General features: G+C 50.6%; 1 protein-coding gene across 7 annotated transcripts in view; it reads right to left on the bottom strand.

Moving 5' to 3' along the window:
* SLC4A3 (solute carrier family 4 member 3) overlaps window positions 1-21,277 on the bottom strand; it is an 85,614-nt gene that overhangs the window by 63,667 nt on the left and 670 nt on the right. For 5 of the 7 annotated variants that reach the window (XM_039494720.1, XM_039494723.1, XM_039494722.1 and 2 more), the window contains exons 2-6: window positions 13,612-13,764; window positions 10,251-10,407; window positions 5,933-6,264; window positions 5,427-5,566; window positions 1,624-1,835 (exon numbers count right to left, since the gene is read on the bottom strand). In XM_039494720.1, the coding sequence (XP_039350654.1) occupies window positions 1,624-1,835; window positions 5,427-5,566; window positions 5,933-6,264; window positions 10,251-10,407; window positions 13,612-13,665 (895 nt within the window). In that variant the 5' untranslated portion in view covers window positions 13,666-13,764. Of the gene's footprint in view, window positions 1-1,623; window positions 1,889-5,283; window positions 5,567-5,932; window positions 6,265-10,250; window positions 10,408-13,611; window positions 13,765-21,277 lie in introns of those variants that run through there. The other 2 variants (XM_039494728.1, XM_039494727.1) reach the window with 2 other exon arrangements.

The following is a 21,277-nucleotide window of genomic DNA, read 5'->3' as shown; positions in this document are numbered from 1 at the left end:
CACACAAGGCTGCTGCAATACTGGCACTGTCCTGGCAAGCAAAGACACTGCTAGCTGGGAAAGTATGTCAAGAGGAGAGGGATGGAACTAAGGGATGCATGGAGCCCTAAAATCAAGAGGGTAACAGGATGGAGGTGAGAAAAGCACAGAGCCAAGGGGTGGGAGGTGAGGAAAGGCTTGGAGCTACGTGAGTGAGTCCGAACTGAGGGCATAAGTAGAGTGGAAGGGGGGAGTCCGAGGCAGGGCAGCAGGGGGCTACGGGTTGGGATTGAGGGACACTAGCGGAGCTGTGGGAATGGGAAAGAGAGCCCAGGACTGCAGGGCAGGATAGAAGAGCATCAGCAGAGTGGAAGGGAGAAGCCCGGGGCTGGAATAGCAGGAAGGGTGCCGCAGGGAAGGGTGGAGGGCTAATGGGGAAGAAGTGTTAGCTGAGGTCTCTTATTCCAGGACAGTAAGTGACTGTTGAGACAGTGGTGCCTGCGAATGCAATGAACGGTCTCCAGACAAAGCTGCAGGAAGTGTTTAGACTCGAGACTGTCTAAACCATCAGGTCAGAGGCACATCTGGTAACTGGGGCCCTGGGTCTCTCTCCAAGGTCCCCTGTATTCCACACCAGGAGGGGACAGCTCCCTGTGTGACAATGAGGATGGTTCTATAGACCCCAAAACTTTTTACAAACTCACCAAACTGATACAAGCTCCCCAGGAATCACCCACCCTCGCTGTAAGGCAGCCTCACCTCACGGTGGGGGGAAGGGGAGGGCAAAGCACAGGGACACCACACACCAGCAGGGGAGCTGGGATCATTTTTATAGCGGGGTGCTGAAAGTGGCGACCATATATTTGGTTATTACTACAGTCAAGCCAGGGGGTGCTGCCACACCCTCATAATCCCTAGTCCCAGCACCCATGCACACCAGGTTCAGACAGGAAGTGAAGCAAAATCCTGTCACCAAAGGAAACTCTTGGCAGTATCTAGGGAGGCAGACTGCAATTCCCCCAGGCGGAATTGGGTCAGGCCAAGGGTGCTAAAACTGCACCCCTGCTACAAGGACCCTGGGGTCTGTTGCGACTCACCATGAACTGCCAGGACTTCGGTTCAACTTTTCAACTAAAATTCAGCACAGCGCTGGGAAAACAGCAGGGGACATGTTTCCTGACCCCTGCATCCAAGGAATGGGGGGGACCAACAACCAGGCTTAGCTCCCAGGGGGATGACAGAGTCTTAGGGATGAAACAAAGTGGGGAGGGAAGGTATGGCTGGGTTACTCAGACCTTAACCCAAGAGGATGGGCCTGGGGGTAAAGGCCCAGGCCTGATGTCGAGGGGAGTGGGTCGGGGAGGGGGGTGAGAAATGCCCAGGCCTGATGCCCAGGGGGGATGGGCCTGGGGGTGGTGAGAAGAAATGCCCAGGCCTGACGCCCAGGGGCATGGGCCGCGGGGAGGGGGAATGCCCAGGGGATGGGCCTGGGGGTGGGTGGGGAGGAGAAATGCCCAGGCCTGACGCCCAGAGGGATGGGCCCGGGGGGGAAGAAATGCCCAGGCCTGATGCCTACGGGTTGGGCAGAGGGTGGATGACACTTGTACAAGAGGCACATTTAAATGTCACAAAGCTGGGCCTCACTTTTCATGTCGTCCAGGTCAGCAGACGCCAGCATCTGGGCCTCGGCCTCATCGGTGGGGACGCGCTGGTACACTGCACTCTCCAGAGTGGTCATGCTGCCGATGCACACCCGCTCCTTCAGGTCATAACTCACCCTCTGCCCACTCATCACCTGGCTCCAGGGCTTGCGCCTGTCCCATCCCCGAGACGGACATTCTCTGGGCCCCGGGAGGCTGAGGAAACAAACGGGGAACCTGGCAGTAGCAGCAAAGCAGAGCTGGCAGCACTGGAGGGGAATGGAACGGGGAGAGGCTGTTCCCAGTCTGAGCTCCTCTTTGAAGGTCTTTTCTCACGAGATCATCCTCTGGGCTGAAGGGTCTCCCCGGCCCTGACCTCAGACCCAGTTATCTGAACAGCTTCTGAGGAGCAGACATGTCACAGGGACTCCCAAACTACAGCTAGGGGCTCACCCTAAGCCCTTCAAGAAGCGAGGCCCAATGAATGCTGCTCCTGCTCCCTCCCCTACATGGTAAGCCCCGCTTCCTTACAAGGGATGGAACTCCCTCCTGGGCCCACAGCCTCACAGTTCTTGCTCTGTGTCCACAAGCCCTGGCCTGGCCTGCACCGCTGCGTCCCAGCCTGTGGGTCAGGAACCAGGCACAAAATAAAGTCAGGCTGGAAGGGCAAGCTCCTCCCTCCCTGGCATGGTGCCCCCCAGGTGATACCCCTGCTGGTAAGGGAGCCTAGTGTGTGGGCAACCATCTGTACCTGGGAACCAGGAAGGCTGTATCCAGACCCTGCCTCAGTTGGGTCCTGTAGCCCACTTGGCTGAGCGAGTGAGTGATTCGGGGACCAGGGTGGGCACATGCTGGCACCCTTCCCTCCTTCTCAGGCAAACCCACATGGTGAGAGAGACGGGGAAGTGGAAGGAAGGGGAGCTTGGATGCAAGGATGTCCCCAGCCTCTGCCTCTTGTGTCAGAGTCAAAGGAGAATTCACAGATTCCAAGGCCAGAAGGACCCTTGGGATCATGTAGTCTGACCTCCGGAATAACCCAGGCCAGAGACCAGTTCCACAATAATTCCTAGAGCAGAGCTTTTAAAAAAATTCCAGTCTTGAATTAAAATGGTCAGTGATGGAGAATCCTCCACGACACTTGGTAAGTTGTTCCAACGGTTAAATACTCTCACCATTAAAAATGTACTCGATTTCCAGTCTGAATTTGTCTAGCTTCAACATTCAGCCATTGGCTCATGTTAGGCCTTCCTCTGCCAAACTGAAGACCCAATTATCAAAGATCTGTTCCCCATATGGGTATTTATAGACTGTGATCAAGTCATATATTAATATTCTCTTTTATAAGTAAAAGAGATTGAGCTCTTGGAATCTATGACTATCAGGGCTTGTCTTCACGCACAGCGCTGCACCTGTGCAGCCGTGTCGCTGTAGTGCTTTAGTGAAGGGGTCAACAAACATGTGGACAAGGGGGAGCCAGTGGACATAGTGTACTTAGATTTCCAGAAAGCCTTTGACAAGGTCCCTCACCAAAGGCTCTTACGTAAATTAAGCTGTCATGGGATAAAAGGGAAGGTCCTTTCATGGATTGAGAACTGGTTAAAGGACAGGGAACAAAGGGTAGGAATTAATGGTAAATTCTCAGAATGGAGAGGGGTAACTAGTGGTGTTCCCCAAGGGTCAGTCCTAGGACCAATCCTATTCAATTTATTCATAAATGATCTGGAGAAAGGGGTAAACAGTGAGGTGGCAAAGTTTGCAGATGATACTAAACTGCTCAAGATAGTTAAGACCAAAGCAGATTGTGAAGAACTTCAAAAAGATCTCACAAAACTAAGTGATTGGGCAACAAAATGGCAAATGAAATTTAATGTGGATAAATGTAAAGTAATGCACATTGGAAAAAATAACCCCAACTATACATACAACATGATGGGGGCTAATTTAGCTACAACGAGTCAGGAAAAAGATCTTGGAGTTATCGTGGATAGTTCTCTGAAGACGTCCACACAGTGTGCAGAGGTGGTCAAAAAAGCAAACAGGATGTTAGGAATCATTAAAAAGGGGATAGAGAATAAGACTGAGAATATCTTATTGCCCTTATGTAAATCCATGGTACGCCCACATCTCAAATACTGCATACAGATGTGATCTCCTCATCTCAAAAAAGATATACTGGCACTAGAAAAGGTTCAGAAAAGGGCAACTAAAATGATCAGGGGTTTGGAGAGGGTCCCATATGAGGAAAGATTAAAGAGGCTAGGACTCTTCAGCTTGGAAAAGAGGAGAGTAAGGGGGGATATGATAGAGGTATATAAAATCATGAGTGATATGAAGAAAGTGGGTAAGGAAAAGTTATTTACTTATTCCCATAATACAAGAACTAGGGGTCACCAAATGAAATTAATAGGCAGCAGGTTTAAAACAAATAAAAGGAAGTTCTTCTTCACGCAACGCACAGTCAACGTGTGGAACTCCTTACCTGAGGAGGTTGTGAAGTCTAGGACTATAACAATGTTTAAAAGGGGACTGGATAAATTCATGGTGGCTAAGTCCATAAATGGCTATTAGCCAGGATGGGTAAGAATGGTGTTCGTCAGAGGATGGAGATGGATGGCAGGAGAGAGATCACTTGATCATTGCCTGTTAGGTTCACTCCCTCACGGGCACCTGGCATTGGCCACTGTCGGTAGACAGATACTGGGCTAGATGGACCATCTGCAAACTTTGCCACCTCACTGTTTACCCCTTTCTCCAGATCATTTATGAAGTTTTTCTTCATGCAGCGCAGTCAACTTGTGGAACTCCTTGCCTGAGAAGGTTGTGAAGGCTAGGACTATAACAGGATTTAAAAGAGAACTGGATAAATTCATGGAGGTTAAGTCCATTAATGGGTATTAGCCAGGATGGGTAAGGAATGGTGTCCCTAGCCTCTGTTTGTCAGAGGATGGAGATGGATGGCAGGAGAGAGATCACTTGATCATTGCCTGTTGGGTTCACTCCCTCTGGGGCACCTGGCATTGGCCACTGTTGGTAGACAGGATACTGGGCTGGATGGACCTTTGGTCTGACCCAGTACGGCCGTTCTTATGTTTTTATGAAGACGTTATTATGCTGACGGAAGAGCTTCTCCTATCGGGGGAGTTAGCTACAGCTCTCACGCAGGTGGGTTCTGTCAGTGGGAGAAGCTGGGGATTAGGTCGGTGTAACTGCGTCGCTCAGGATGTGGATTTTAAAGCATTAGAAAACAAGCCTAGGCCAGGTCTACACTACTCCTGGCCTGGGCATGTTTTCTAATGCTTTCATCATTCTTGTGGCTCTTCTCTGAACTCTCTCCAATTTATCAACATCCTTCGTGAACTGTGAACTCCAGACCTGGGTGCAGGGTTCCAGCAGCGGTCGCCTCAGTGCCGAATACAGAGGTAAAATAACCTCTCGACTCCTGCGTTTGTGCATCTCAGGATCCCATTAGCTCTTTTGGCCACAGCATCACACTGGGAGCTCATATTGAGCTGATTCTCCACCATGACCCCCAAATCTTTCTCAGAGTTGTTGCTTCCCAGGAGAGAGTAAAGGCCTGTATGTATGGCCTTCACTCTTTGTAAATTCATGCGTCTAGGAACATTTAGCCATTAAAGTGCATATTGTTTGCTTGCACCCAGCTTACCAAGGTCTCCAGATTGCGCTGCATCAATGATTTGTCCTCTTTATTGTTTACCTCTCCCACAATTTTTGTATTATCTGCAAACGTTATCAGTGATGATGTTATGTTTTGATCGATCAGCCAGCCCCAGGTCAAGTCCATCCTACCTGCCAAGAGAGGCCAGGCCCGTCTTCTGCAGCAGGTCAGCACGGTGTGGCATCGGTGACATGACGCCACACTCCTTCTCCACATGGAACCATGCAGAGGCCAAGGCACCGCAGGATTCATCGTCACTCCCAATGGTGAACTGCAGAGAGGAGACAACTTTGAGCACAAGAACCAGACCCTCCACACAGGGAAAGGATGGTCCTAGATCTTCCCCCCCACTGCTCCCCTCAGATGTGAACTATCCTAGACCTAACCCTCTGCCTCTCAGGGAATGGACCATCCCATACCCTCCCCACTAAGCACTGCTACCCACAGTATAGAGCCAGCCAGACCTATGCCACCCAGGGTATGGACCATCCTAGCCCCTCCTCCCCAGAGTGTGAACTATCTCAGCTCCTCTCATCACCTAGCGCATAGCCCATCCCAGACCCTACCCCTCATTGACCCCCAGCACCCAGTGGTGGAGCCTGCCAGACTCTCCCGGCCCCTCCCACCCCAGCCTTGCCTTTGGTTTGCTAGGGGGCTCAGGCTTAGGAGCGTCCTTCTTCTCATGAGCCTCTGTCTCTGACTCTGGTGAGACCTCTTTCTCCAGGGCCTCCTCTGCCTCCGACTCGCCTTCCTCCTCCTCGTCCCCCTCCTCCTCCTCCTTGTCCCCCTCCTCCTCCTCCACTTCCTGGATGGTGGGAGTGATGTCCGAGGGGGGCACCGAGGTTTTTTTCTTTTTTCTCTTTCTCCTCTTCCTCCGGCTGGCATGGGAGAGCCTCTTCTGGAACTTGAGGGCAGGAGGCAGGTGGGTGGAAAGGGGATGGTGGATGTGGTGGGAGGTTTGGCGATGGACTGAGGAAGACAGAGAGAGTCAGTGGCAGGAGGCAGCAGGGACAAACACCGCCAGGCACCTCAGAAACCACTCCAGGAAACTGCACGGAGGGGGGAATTAAGGGCCGGGGGAGAGCCCACAGGGCCAGAGCAAACCTCCTTAGCTATGGGGGAAGGATATGAGCCAGACCTGCTTGGTAACCCTCACCAGCCCATCATTACACTCCATGATGGAGCTGTCTCTGCTCAGTGCGCTGCACAGCAGGGGAGGGCACATCCAGTGGGCTACTGAGAGCTTCAAGGCCAACAGGCTGCCTGTGCTCCTTAGCCTGGCAGAAGTAGGATGGACCTTTTACAAACCGCCCTCCTCTGTCCACAAAAATGCTAGAGGCCACATCTTTTAGGGCCTTCTAATTCCAGGTGCACCATGAGAGCACAACCATGTAGGCAGCCCAGTACCTGACTGCAGGTGCAAATTCAGTCCTTAGTGACCTGTGTGATAGAACTTGGGCCTCCAGGTACCAATGGAAGGCTACTTTTTAAAAATCTGGATCAAAACCAAGAAGAGACAAGCTTTTAGTTTAAACCAATCCACAGAAAGGAATTTGCTGGGTATGAAGCCACAGGAGTCACAGGGACTGTGCAACAAGAAGAAATTAGTGGCATTACTGTGCATTGCCTCAAATACACTAATTGTCACCACACTGGTGTACTAGGAAACATAAACTTATCATTCCACATGAAAGGAAAGAAAGCTGCTTTTACAGGGTTTTACTGGAGACAGAGAGCCTCCCCAAGACAACCTGCTGGAGACACACTGACTCTGTGGGACTTGGAGCAGAGACATTGAGACAGCCAGAGAGGCAGCTGGAAGTCACCAAAACACTGGTGGCTCCGCAGGGTGTGCAGCTTTGGATCTACGCAGCAGCTCTTTCTGCCACATTTTGTGCAATCCGCTTTTATTTCAGGCTTTCCCCTCTTTCCTATCATAAACCAATAAAATCTGCTTGGATTGAAAAGTGGCCTACCAAGGACTGTTTAAAATGGGAGCTTGCACCCCCTCCTCTGCACACAAGCCAGCCAGGTTCACTGTTGTTCCAGTTTTGCTTTGGTTTGGTTTTTCAAGCATTTTGTGATGGTGTTTTGGATGGGGGGGGATTTTGTTTGTTTTTTGGGCTTGTTTTTTCCCCCTAGAAATGTCAGGATTGTTGAGTCTGCCCTGCCCTGGTCCTACTGGAGAAGCTTTTGGCCAGGCAGAAGGGTGCTTCAGGGACGTGTATTATGAGCTCTCAGACATCAATTGAAGGAGCAGAGCTCTTACTCTTTAACAAAAGTTTCTTTCACCCAAAATGTTCATTGGCCATTTGAGTTAAATATTCATGCCCAAAACCAAACTGGAACCAAAGCACTTTACACAGATGGCAGACCGAAAATCCCCCTTGTGCTGCTGCTCCAGCTTCCACTCCCTTGGCTCTTCTCTGCTCACGATAGAGTCTCCAGAGTGTACAAGACCTGAATTGCTTTTGACTTATTAAGTGGACGGGGGGGAATGACAGAACTAAATCCACCAGGGCTACCGGGGCTCTTTCACCAGCATAAAGGCACAAACAAAGGTGCAAGCCCAGTCTCTCCCCTCTGAGACCACTGGAATGGGTCATCATGTGGCAAGTTAAGCTGAGACAGAGAACCTGAACACTGACTTGACGGAAGGCTTGAGCTGCCTGCCAAGGGCAAGAGATTCTGCAATCTCTATCCCGAAACAGTGCTGAGAAAGGGCTGGCATATGCCTGCTTGGCCACCAGAAGAGAGGAACTCTACACTCGACCTCTGTGCACTGGGCCTTCCGAGTCAGGATTGAGCATTCGTAACAAGAAAGCACATCTCAGAGCTAAAACCACCACATCTCTCTTCTAAATACAGGATTTGCACATTCTCCCATGATTCACCTGCACCTTGGTACCTCCTCCCAACTTGTCCCTCTGCCCCTTTGTGTGCACCCAGCACATCCTCTCCTTGTCCACCTGGAAAGCTCTGCCTCAGTGGTGGCTCAGATACTCAACCGCTCCTTTTAAATCTGTCTTCAGCAAGATAAATATAGAAAAGGAGTCTGAACAATCCATCTGGAAGGAAGAGCCTGTACAATGGCTCCTGACAAGGAGCAGGGGACGTTTGTAAAATCTGAACATATACAATTCCGTGGGCTCAGATGATGTCATTCTAGGATCTTAAGAGACTTAGCTCATGAATTTACTGACCCATTGATAATTAGTTCTGAAGAGTCCTGGATAAAGTGGAGAGGCATCAAAAGACTAGAGGAAAACAAATGTGGTCCTGACTTCCAAAAAAGGAAAGAGGAATGAGCATCTCAATCACCACTCAATAACGCTCCCTTCTCTCTCCAGAAAAATATTGGACACTAAAAATCTAGAGTCAGTTTCTCAGAGAAACCTCTGTCCTGGTGGTACAAGCAAACACCTCCATGCACACACTTCCAGCACTAACACCTGTATATGCAGGTGATACTTCTGAGTGGAAGTTCGATCACTAATCTATTCAGGTGTTAGAATCTGTCATCTTAAGGCACAACTGTTAGTGCTCAGCAACTCCATGTCCAGGTGATTGCGTGCACTGATGTTTTGAAAATATGGAAGCTAGGGGTAAATGGAAGCATGAGCAATAAGCAGCTGTTGGGCGTGGTTTATAACAGAGACGACAGTGCTTTTTTGACACAAGTTCCAAAGGAGTGGCCAACCAGAAAGCAGCATGTGTGATATATGTGAAATTTAATAACATATTTGAGATTGTGTCTCACAAAATCTAAACTGGAAAATAAATTAAATTGAAGAGCAGTGAAACACCAGAGCTTGGAAAATTTGTCAGACACTTGCTAGCCAGAAGACTAAATCTACTGGCTTCCCTCTCTGTCCCTCACCCCTGGCTGCTGAGGGCAGTCTCTGCTGCTCTGGCCCTTCTGTGAACAGCTCCCATGCCTGCCTCTCCTGCTGTTCCCCAAGCAGCTGCAGAATGAAACCAACATGATTCTGAGAGACAAGGTGGATGAGGTAATATCTTTTATTGTACCAACTTCTCTCACTAACTGAAGTTGGTCCAGTAGAAGATACTACCTCACCACCTTGTCGCTCTAATACCCTGGGACTGACGTGGCTACAACACCAGGGCCGGCTCCAGACCCCAGCGCGCCAAGCGTGCGCTTGGGGCGGCGTGCCGCGGGAGGGCGGCAGGCGGCTCCGGTGGACCTCCCGCAGGCGTGCCTGCAGAGGGTCCGCTGGTCCCGCGGCTCCGGTGGAGCATCCGCAGGCGTGCCTGCGGGAGGTCCACCGGAGCCGCGGGACCAGCGGACCCTCCGAACGCACATCTGCAGGAGGTCCACCGAAGCCACGGGACCGGCGACCGCCAGAGCGCCCCCCGCGGCATGCCGCCCTGCTTGGGGCGGCGCAATTCCTAGAGCCGCCCCTGTGCAACACCATTGCATAGAACATGATTCTGGTCGGTTTCATGGCTGCTATTGAGAAAGCTATAGGCATGCCTGAACCTGTGGCACCAGGAGCTTTGGAGCTGTTTATCTGCAGATTCAGAAAGGCAGCTTGTCTTCAGGCTGCATTTGGAAGTTTCTTCACAGACATAAGGTCAAGAGATATTTTTCAACAGAAAACTTAAGTTCTGTGGAAATTGCTGTGATGGTTCCCAGTTGCCAGGGTGAGGAGGCGAGTGGATCCCAGCCTCTGAGGAATGCTATCCTGTGGACTGAAATTGGCAAAACCTTTTCACAAGAGGTGACAATAAAAAGTAGCTGACAGAGAATGGGGGCTACAGGCATGGGGTTGAGACTGGGTATATGCAACCACTTCCTTAACGGTCTGCAAGAAGCGGGTAAACAGCACATTACTGAGATCTGCAGACCAGACTGAGCCCCAAGGGTATAGAGGGGTTTGGTTTGAAGGACAGTTGTGGGCACAGAGGCGGGTAGAGTGTTCAAACCTACATACATTCAAAATCTCTCTCACTGTAGTTGCGTCTCTGCTCTTCCAGATCCCTTGATGCTGACTTGCTTATCAGGTCCCCAAACCTCTTGATTGACAAGGTCTTATCCAAATCCTCATCATCCTCGGCGGGGAGAAAGGCCTCCTCAGCATTATTGCTGTCCTGCACAGAAACAGCCGGATAGCAATCAAGCCCTGTATAGCCCTCCAGATCTCAGGGCCCCACAAATGGCACACCACTTCGCATGAGCTCAGGAGCTACCACAAAGCAGCAAACACTCTGGAGCTACTCACACCACAGTGTTGCAGGCTATGAAAGTACCTGGGGGCAGAACCCCAATCTGAACTGAGAGCCAGAAAAAAAAACACAGCAGGGCCCCCAAGCCTGGAACCCCCACATCCCAATGGCCTCTCCTCATCATCACAGCCACTAGTACCTTGTCTGTGCTGCTCCAGTCTCTCCCCAGGGAAGGCGCTTACAACACCTACTAGTGAGGGGTCCATCCCATTGCCTAATTGCTCTCACAGATAAGGAAGATATCCTGTGTTTAGATGGAACTTCCCCTTGCTCAGTTCAGGCGGCTGCAGAGTCTGTGCTAGTTTTCACCCTACAATCCTGCTGCTCCCTTTAGGTATGTAGTGAGGGTGGTACTGTGTCCTGGAGCTTCCTCTTTCAATAGGGATGAGGGGCTAACGTCTCAAACCCACTCTCAAGGCCCCAGTGTGTGAGGAACTCAGACGTGAGACTTCCTCCCCACAGTTGCTCCTATGACACTGGCTGCCCCACACTCTCCCCTCTCTGATGAGGCCTGTGCCCCTAGTCTCTGGGGTGTCTGAACCCTGCTGGTTTACTTAGGAGTCTCTCACCTGCTGCCTGTTTATCTCAGGATGCACACGCCAGTGCTCTGCTTTTTCCTTGTACAGAGGCTAGCACACAAGCTTGAACACTAAGCTCTGGCACTTCTGCCCCTTCCACTTCCTAAGCAGAAGCAGCTGGTAAAATTTTCCACCAGCATAGCCCGAAATGCCAGTGCTGAGCTGTTGTGGACTCCTCTGTTTCCATGGTAACAGGAGGCCCAACTGTGACAGATCTGTCTGTGCTGACCTGGAATAGGCAGCAAAATGGCCTCAGCCAACCTCCCCCACACACTCCCAGCCTGCTCTCAGCCCCAGCAGCCCAGCTGGGGGTGCTGCTGCAAGCTGCCAGGAGCTGCTACCCTGCTGTGGGCTGCCCAGGGATTTGGGAACTGCCGCCCCATAGAAACCAGACCCAGCAGGCCCTAGCCCTCTACTCTGTCCTGTAAGGAGCACTTGGTGTGACTGCGCTCTGGTGGGTGCTGAAGCCAGCTGTGTCCAGTTCTCCTTGCCCAGAAGGGCCACAAGGCAGAGGGGAGGATGGGGACAAAGGGAGAAGTGGGGAGAAAAGCCGTGGTACTGCTGAGAAGTGCAAGACTTTGCCCGTCCGTCTGTCTGTCACTGTCATTCACCTCAGTACCCAGGCGTCAGCCACCCCTATAAGGCAGGGAGTGTGAATCTGACTTTCAAAAGGCTTCAGCTATACAGCTGCCATTGAAGCCAAGCCCAAGCGATGCACTGTCTTCTCCACTTTGACTCCCTGGCAATAGGAGTGTGCAGCACATTTCATTAGGGTGTGCACCCAGGGAATTTTATTTATTTATTTTTTTAAAGGTGAACATCATAAAGGTTGAGGTGCGGGAGGGAGTGCAGGGAGTGGGAGGGGGTGCGGTGTGCAGGAAGGGGCTCAGGGCAAGGGATTGGGGCAGAGGAGGGGTGCAGGGTGTATGAGGGGGCTCAGGGCAGGGGGTTGGGGTGCAGGAGGGGTGCGAGGTGCAGGCAGGTGGCTTAGGGCAGGGAGTTGGGGTGCATGGGGGTGCAGGCAGGTGGCTTAGGGCAGGGAGTTGGGGTGCAGGAGGGGTGCAGGATGTGGCAGGGGGCTCAGGACAGGGAGTTGGGGTGCAGGGTGCAGCAGGGAGCTCAGGACAGGGGGTTGGGGTGCAGGCAGGTGGCTTAGGGCAGGGAGTTGGGGTGCATGGGGGTGCAGGCAGGTGGCTTAGGGCTGGGAGTTGGGGTGCAAGGTGCAGGCAGGGAGCTTAGGGCTGGGAGTTGGGGTGCAGGATGTGGCAGGGGGCTCAGGGCAGGGAGTTGGAGGCGGGGTGCAGGAAGGGGCTCAGGGCAGGGGGTTGGGATGCAAGGTGCAGGCGGGGGCTCCAGGCAGGGAGTTGGGGTGCAGAAGGGATACGGCAGGGGGCTCAGGACAGGGAGTTGGGGTGCAGAAGGGATACGGCAGGGGGCTCAGGACAGGGAGTTGGGGTGCATGGGGGTGCAGGCAGGTGGCTTAGGGCTGGGAGTTGGGGTGCAAGGTGCAGGCAGGGAGCTTAGGGCTGGGAGTTGGGGTGCAGGAGGGGTGCAGGATGTGGCAGGGGGCTCAGGGCAGGGAGTTGGAGGCGGGGTGCAGGAAGGGGCTCAGGGCAGGGGGTTGGGATGCAAGGTGCAGGTGGGGGCTCCGGGCAGGGAGTTGGGGTGCAGAAGGGATACGGCAGGGGGCTCAGGACAGGGAGTTGGGGTGCAGGGTGCAGGCAGGGGGCTCAGGGCAGGGAGTTGGGGGGTGGGGTGCAGGAGGGGTTCAGGCTCCAGCCCGTCGCTGCTTACCTGCAGTGGCGCGCTCCCTGCCTGCCCTGGACCCACACCCAGGGCTGCCCAGAGGATTCAGGGGACCTGGGGCACAGCAATTTTGGGGGCCCCTTCCATAAAAAAAAGTTGCAATATTATAATCTCGTGGGGGCCCCTGCAGGGCCCGGGGCAAATTGCCCCACTTGCTCCCCATCTGAGCGGCCCTGCCCACACCACCCTGCTCACCACGTCCCGGCGCAGCCCCTGGGGGAGGGCACAGGCCTCCGCGCGCTGCCCTTGCCATGCCTCCAGGTACCTCCCCCAAAGCTCCCATTGGCCACGGTTCCCCGCTCCCGACCAATGGGAGCTGTGGGGGGCGGTGCCTGGAGCAACGCAGGGAGCCCTCTGCCCTCCTCCCCCCCCCCGGGGCCCCAGGAACATGGTGCCAGCCGCTTCTGAGAGCAGCAAGGGGCCTGCGGCACCACGGGGGCAAATCCCGTGGGCTGGATCCAAAGCCCTGAGGGGCTGGATCCGGCCCATGGGCATTAGGGCGCACCCCATGCGCATGCCTGTCCCTGCTCTCACCGAGGCCTGAGACACTTGGGAGACCAACGAGGACATCCCCAGATGCTGTGAATGCCCTGGCCAGAGCACAGGCAGATCTCTGCACACAGTCCTGCAAGAACAGGGCTCCTTAGGAAGGGCCAGAGTCATTGCTGTTGGATTTCCACCTCACCTGCTGCAGGTTGACGAAGACACCTCCTATGGGAGGGGACTCTCCAGCTGCCATGTTGGTTCAGGACCTAAGGACCGTCATGCCAAGTCTGGGCAAATCTCAACCTTTCTCTTTCATATGAAGGCATCCAGAAAACCTGGAGAGTGGCATAACCTGAGGGGAGAGAGCAGGACAAGACAATCTGTCACCTGCTGCACTAACCTGCTTGTGGCCCTTCATCCCTCCACCGGCTGCCATATGCAAAGGGCTCAGTACCTCCCGTTCAGCCAGGACATCCTCCCCTCACTGGGCAGCCCCTGAACCTAGCAGTGCAAGGCTTTGATTTTGTGCCGAGCAAATGGAGAGCTCCATCAGGATGGCACAGATTGCTCTGCCTGGTGCCAGCCCTGGTCCACTAGCCAGTATGGAAGGGAGGACATAGCCCTGACATCTCTGCCCCTTTCCAAATGACTTATACCGGGGAAGGAGCAAGGGCTTAGCTGTCCCTGCTCACTGGGACTACTCCTGTGCTCTGTTCTTACAAGAGGAGAAAAGGCTTCTTGTGCCCCCACTCCCACATGTACTTGTGCAAAGGCAGATATCAAGTTGACCCCCAATGGGAAGGATAAACCAAGAAAGCCATTATGCAGAGAGGGTGGGATGGGAGTAGGCAGAGTAAGAGTACCATGTTAATTAGGTGAGTTAACTCCAGAAAGGACTGTGAGGAACTTCAGAGGGACCTAAACAAGCTAGGGCAATGGGTAACACGAGGACAAGTGGTTCAGTGTTGATAAATGCAAAGCAATGAACATTAGAAGAAAAATCTTAAACTTCTCATACACTTTCCAGAGTTCTAAATGAACTGTATCAACTCAGGAAAGGGATCTGGGCAGCTCCGTAGACAGCTCAATGGAAACCCCTGCTCAATGGGCAACTGGAATTATAAACAAGATGTGAAGAGCATAAGGGATGGGAAGGAGAACAACATAGAAAATATTATAATTCCCTTATGTAAATCAATGGTGTGGCCTAATGTACAATCGTGTGTGCAGTACCAGCCAACACATCTCACACAGGATACTGTAGACATAGATGGGGGTCAGAGATGGGCAATGAGTATGATAAAGGGCCTGAAAAAACTCTCCTATGAAGAGAGATTGAAAAGATTTGGACTGTTACTTTAGAAAGGAGATGAAGAAGAGAGGACATGAGAAAAGTAGCTAAAATACTGAATGGGATAAAGAAGGGAGATTGGGAACTCCTGTTCTCCCTGTTTCACAGCATAACTTTGAAAAGTGGGAGAGCCATGTCTCCCTTGGCCTAACCCTCCTTCCCCCACCTCCCAGTTCCGGGGGCCCAAATGTTGTTTGAACCCAGGGTCCCAATAAAAATTAATCCACCTCAGGTTATGGATTAATCATCGTAGCAGTGGAAAAATATCTGCAGGCTTTGCATCTGTTCTGGCAGGATCTGGTGCTGCTTTGAGTGGGTGTGTCCTGGTCTGTGGGGAGATTGCTTCTAATGATGAGCTTGGTATGGTTGGGGGGTTGTCTGAAGGCCAGTAGCAGGGCTTTGGAAAAGATTTCTTTCAGGATGTGGTCCACATTGAGTATCATTGTCATGGGCGACAGTTATAATAGGCCAGGGGACACTAAGCCTCCCCTTGTGTGGCCACCACCAGACTCCTGGGACTGCCTGGTGAGTCCCCACCGCCCACCACTGCCTGGTGAGTCATTCCCTCTTCTCCTCCACTCCAGTGCCCCCCATAGAGGTTCCCACAGCTCGAGGCATCCCTCCCCACCCACCCGCCATGTCCTTCCATTCCCCACTGCTCCATGAGATCCCCCTACCTGCCACATCCCTCCTTACTCCCCTCTCCCGGGAAGCCAGCGGGGGCTCAGCTCCAGCAGGTGGCCCAGAGTGGCTTGGGGCTCGGGCCAGCAGGCTGCCTGGAGTGGCCTGGAATAGCTTGGGCAGGGCCGGCTTTAGGAACTGCGGGGCCCGATTCGAATACCCGGTGGCGGTCCGGGTCTTCGGCGGCACTTTGGCAGCGGAGGGTCCTTCACTGACTCCGGGTCTTCTCTGGCACGGAAGGACCCCCCGCCAAAATGCTGCCGAAGACCCGGAGCGAGTGAAGGACCCCCTGCCGCTGAAGTGCCGCCGAAGCGGGATATGTCTACAAATGTCCACTGCAATTTTGAGGCTGCACACACAGGCAATACTGACAAGAAGGTGACCAAAACCCTTCCATGTGGCTCTAGTGGGATCTCGTGTGAGATACTGCATTCAGTTCTGGGTACAATGCCAGAACGACATTAGCAATTGGTGTCTCAAGGATCCACTCTACAACCAGTGCTGTTATTAATGATCTTGGAAAGACAGTGAGCAAGGAGGTGGCAAAAAAGTACAGATGACACAGAATTATTTAGGGTTGTCAAGACTGGAGAAGACTGTGAAGATCTTCAGAGGGAACTCACAAAGTTAGGAGAATGGGCAGTGTGGGCCATATGAAATTCAGGGCAAAATCCTGGCCCCACTGAAGTCTATGGGAGTTTTGTCATTTAATTCAACACAGCCAGAATTTCACCCTCAGTGTTGACAAATGCAAGATAATGCACATTAGAACCCACATGAAACTGAACCTCTCACACACCTCACTGGGTTCTAAAATAGTTGTAACCCCCCCAGGAATGAGACCTGGGCAAACACAAAGTCAGGCTTTGTAAGGAATGGGATGGAGAACAATGGAAATATTCCAATGCCGTTCTGTAAATCCGTGGGACACTTTTCCTGGGGACACTGTATTCAGTTCTGGTCATCTAGCTAAACAGAGATAGAGCAGAAGTAAAGGGGATCAGACATGGGAAATGAACATTATGAGAGGCTTGGAAAAACATCTGTTTGAAGACAGATTAAAGACACTGGGGCTGTTCAATTTAAGAGGGGACATGATAAAGGTATGTATAGTAAGGTATGGCAGAGAGAAGGCAAAACGGGCACCTTTCCTTACCTTCTCTCAACATAAGAACAAGTGCTTAATGAAACTGAAAGGCAGCAAATGTAAAACCTACACAAGGAAACAACACTTTATTACAGAAGGCATAATTAGCCCGTGGAACTCAGCGCCACAATACAGTAAGGCCAATTGTTAGTGAGGTTAACAATAGGATTAGGGATTTGTATGGAACATGTCCTCTCCTTGTCCATTCATCTCCTTGTCCATTGAAACGGCTATTACCAGATACTTTCAGAGACAGGATACTGAGCTCCCGGTCTGACTCACAGATTCCAAGGCCATAAGGGCCTAGTCTGACCTCCTGAATAACACAGACCATAGAATTCACCCAAAATAATTCCTAGAGCAGATCTTGAAAAAAAAATCCAATCTTGATTTTAAAATTGCTAGTGAGTATCCACCATGACCCTTGGTAAATTGTTCCAATGGTTAATTACTCTGTTAAAAACGTACACCTTATTTCCAATCTGAATTTGTCTAGCTTCAACTTCTAACCACTGGATCATGTTAGACCTTCCTCTGCTAGATTGAAGAGCTCATTATCAAATATTTGTTCCCCAGGAACAGGGCCGGCTCCAGGGTTTTTGCCGCCCCGAGCAGCAAAAAAAAAAAAAAAAAGCCGCGATCGCGATCTGCAGCTCTACCGCTGCCGCTTCAGTCCTGGGCGGCAATTCGGTGGCAGGTCCTTCGCTCCGAGAGGGAGTGAGGGACCCGCCACTGAATTGCCACCCAAGACCCAGACGTGCCGCCCTCACCGTTGGCCACCCCAAGCAGCTGCTTGCTGAGCTGGTGCCTGGAGCCAGTCCTGCTCAGGAAGATACTTACAGACTGTGATCAAGTCAACCCTTAACCTTCTCTTTGTTAAACGAATTAAATTGCGTTCCTGGAGTCTATATGTTTTCTGATCCTTTAATCATTCTTGTGGCTCTTCTACCATTCTCACAGGGTATTTTCTCCTATCCTATAACCTGAAAGGAGTTTAGAGAAGAACAAGTCTGAGGGCTGGAGGGATTGATTTAGAAAGAGAGATTAAGAGTTACATCAGTCTAGTTTGGGTAAGTGATGACTAAGGCGGGGGGTGGAGAGAACATGCCAGCAGTCTAGAAAGATCTCATGGGTATAAACACCGGTGAAGGATTTTTTTTTCAGGGGGCCCAACAAAGTGTAACTCAAGAGGATCAATCTGAAATTAAGAAAGGGAAATTCAGGCTTAATCTGAGGAAAATTTTGTGGCAGAGAGATCTACAAGTGAATGTGAACATCCCAGTCTGCTATGGTCTCCACATGGGTTTTCATATGAGGAATACAAGAAAAAACAACAGTCAAAGAAACTTTAAACACTGAAAAAAAACAGGAGTACTTGTGGCACCTTAGAGACTAACAAATTTATTTCAGCATGAGCTTTCGTGAGCTACAGCTCACTTCTTCGGATGCATAGAATGGAACACACAGACAGGAGATATTTATACATACAGAGAACATGAAAAGGTGGAAGTATGCATACAACAGGCAGAGTCTAATCAATTGAGATGAGCTATCGTTAGCAGGAGGAAAAAAAACCTTTTGAAGTGATAATTAAGATGGCCCATAGAAGGTGTGAGAGAACTTAACATAGGAAATAGATTCAATTGGTGTAATGACCATTTCCCAGTCTTTGTTTAAAACCACAGTTAATTGTATCTAGTTTGCATATTAATTCAAGTTCAGCAGTCTCTCTTTGGAGTCTGTTTTGAAGTTTTTGTTGCAAAATTGCCACCTTCAAGTCTGTCACTGAGTGGTTAGAAAGGTTGAAGTGTTCTCCCACTGGTTTTTGAATGTTATGATTCCTGATGTCAGATTTGTGACACAAATTCCTGACATCAGGAATCATAACATTCAAAAACCAGTGGGAGAACACTTCAACCTTTCTAACCACTCAGTGACAGACTTGAAGGTGGCAATTTTGCAACAAAAAAACTTCAAAAACAGACTCCAAAGAGAGACTGCTGAACTTGAATTAATATGCAAACTAGATACAATTAACTGTGGTTTAAACAAAGACTGGGAATGGTTGGGTCATTACACCAATTGAATCTATTTCCCTATGTTAAGTTCTCCTCACACCTTCTATGGGCCATCTTAATTATCACTTCAAAAAGTTTTTTTCCTCCTGCTAACGATAGCTCATCTCAATTGATTAGACTCTGCCTGTTGGTATGCATACTTCCACCTTTTCATGTTCTCTGTATGTATAAATATCTCCTGTCTGTGTGTTCCATTCTATGCATCCGAAGAAGTGAGCTGTAGCTCACGAAAGCTCATGCTGAAATAAATTTGTTAGTCTCTAAGGTGCCACAAGTACTCCTGTTTTTTTTTTGCGGATACAGACTAACACGGCTGCTACTCTGAAACCTACTTTTAAACACTGAGACTTTCATCCTTTTAGTGTCTACAAAGTTGTCTCTAGGTCCATGATTCAGCATTCCTGATGTAATTAATTTACAATAATAGAAGCATGACAGCATACCAGATTCAAAACAGAGGCTAAGAATTAAAGTCTACAAGAGCATGCGCTGATGTAGCTCACACTTTTCCAGTCCCCCTCGGCTTATGAATTACACTAGCTTGAACCTGTCCCACTTACCCAAGTGTAACGTACAGCCTCCACGCTCACACACTTCTGCTCTAAATCTGGCCCAGAGTCTAGCTGAGTGGAAGGGAACCTGTCTACATTGTAACACATGCTGAGGGGCTGGGAAAGAGGAAGACAGCGAGGAAAGCTGCTAATAAGAGTGGGTGAGAGGATATAAATTAAAGGAGGCATGTTACTGTAACTTAGGCAACTCCCACCGCACAGTTCTCCATTTACTTCAGTGGGATTCCATGCTGGTGCTGGGATCCCTCCTCTTGGAGCAACCTGCAGGATGGAAGCCTTAAGATTCCTTCCCTATTGGAAGAATAGGTCCTAGATAGGCTTAAGATAGTCTCACTGTAAGGAGCCTAACCTGCACCACCTCTGAATTTGGTCCTCTACATTCTTCTGGATTAGAGGTAACACTGGGTCTGAAATGGGTGATGTTCTTTGTAAGAAGGGCCCAGTGAGAAGGCCAAGTCTGACCACCCAAACTCCTGGGGACAGGGATTTGTAGCACGTACACTTACCTAGCTATGCAAGAATATTTTCCAGGCTCTGGAGCTGTCTCCTGAGGGAAGTGGTAGGCGCTCCATTGCTTGGTACACTGAAAGCAAGGCTGGAAAGAACCCTGTGGGGAACAATTCTGTTCCAGGCTCCCTGGAAAAGGAGTTTTGATGTGGGCTAAGAGGCATTTTCCATCTCTTAACATCTATAATCCCATGAAGAGCAGCAGCCCCAACTAAGTGGGTTGAGATAAAACCAGAGGGATGGAGATAGAAACAGTATGAGAATCTAGGTGGTAGACGGTATTAAGTAGCTAGAAAAAGGAGAAAGAGGAGGAGTTCAAAGACAAGTGAGGAAAATTATTAGGGGCCTGGAAAGACTTTCCTATGCAGAGACATTGACTGGGACTGTTTAGTTCAGAGAGGAGATGAACAACAGGGGATATAAGAGAAGCATCAAAATAAAAAAGAGGTGTTGAGATGCCATGGTAGTAGGCCCGGTATACGAACTTGACCAGAACTGAAAAGATAGATTCTGCACTCCTATTCCCCCTCTCTCATAACACAAAAACAAGGGGACACAGGATGAAACTGAAAGTGTTAACAAATGTAACACTAAGGAATGGGGAAAACTTTTTATGCAACACCTAATTAACCTATGGAACTCATCGCCACTGATATCAGAGAAACCAAGAGCACAACAGAATTCAGAAAGGGATTCAACATTTACATGGATGATGGTTACTTTAGACAGGGTAGCCTGAGGGGAGAATATCCACAACTGTCCACTTTGGATGTTTACACCTTCCCCTGAAGCCTCCAATACTTGCCACCATCAGAGACGGGATACTAGACCAGATGGAGCACTGGTCTGATCTAGACAGAGAAATCACGCACAGATGATGAGGTATTAATACAAGAGACAATTACAAGGAAGGTCCCTACAATTGGGTTTCTGGGTAGCTATGGAGGGACACATACAGCTCAGGAAGAAAGGAACAGAGATGTACCCTGACAATTTATTGTGTGTGCACACTGTGTGTATGCCTGAGCCACAAGCTGATTAGACATCTACTGCATGTACACAGGACCCAACAGTGACGGGAGACTCAGACAAATATGTAGGCTGTGCATGAAAGCCTGCAGCACTGGGAGATGGGGACCCAGGGTAGGGTGCATGGACACTGCATGAAAACACAGAACACACAGCATCAGGAAGCAATAGTGCAGATATCAGGTGTGCCGGCACCACAGGTACTTAGGAGTTAGCCTGTGGTACCAGAAGGTGAGACTCACAGGCCAGCTCTGCCAGCACCATGTGTGCGGGACCCCATGCCTCTCGGAGAGTGGAACACATTTTGCTGGTGCCCTGTTTATGCAGGAGTCTACAGCAATGGAAGAAGAGGACGCTGTGCAGGCTGCATAGGTGCCATGCTACATAGGAGCCTGCAGCACTGGGAGGCAGGGACCCACCTATGCCCTGTGCACCTGCTACTAGCCCTGTAATTTTGCTGTCTCACCTTCAGTGGTTCGCAAACCTTTCCGTCTCCTTGA

This window comes from Mauremys reevesii, linkage group 11 (assembly GCF_016161935.1).
Source record: "Mauremys reevesii isolate NIE-2019 linkage group 11, ASM1616193v1, whole genome shotgun sequence".
Taxonomy (NCBI): domain Eukaryota; kingdom Metazoa; phylum Chordata; order Testudines; family Geoemydidae; genus Mauremys; species Mauremys reevesii.
The sequence above is the reverse complement of the archived record's forward strand: the minus strand, read 5'-3'. Positions and strand labels throughout refer to the sequence as shown.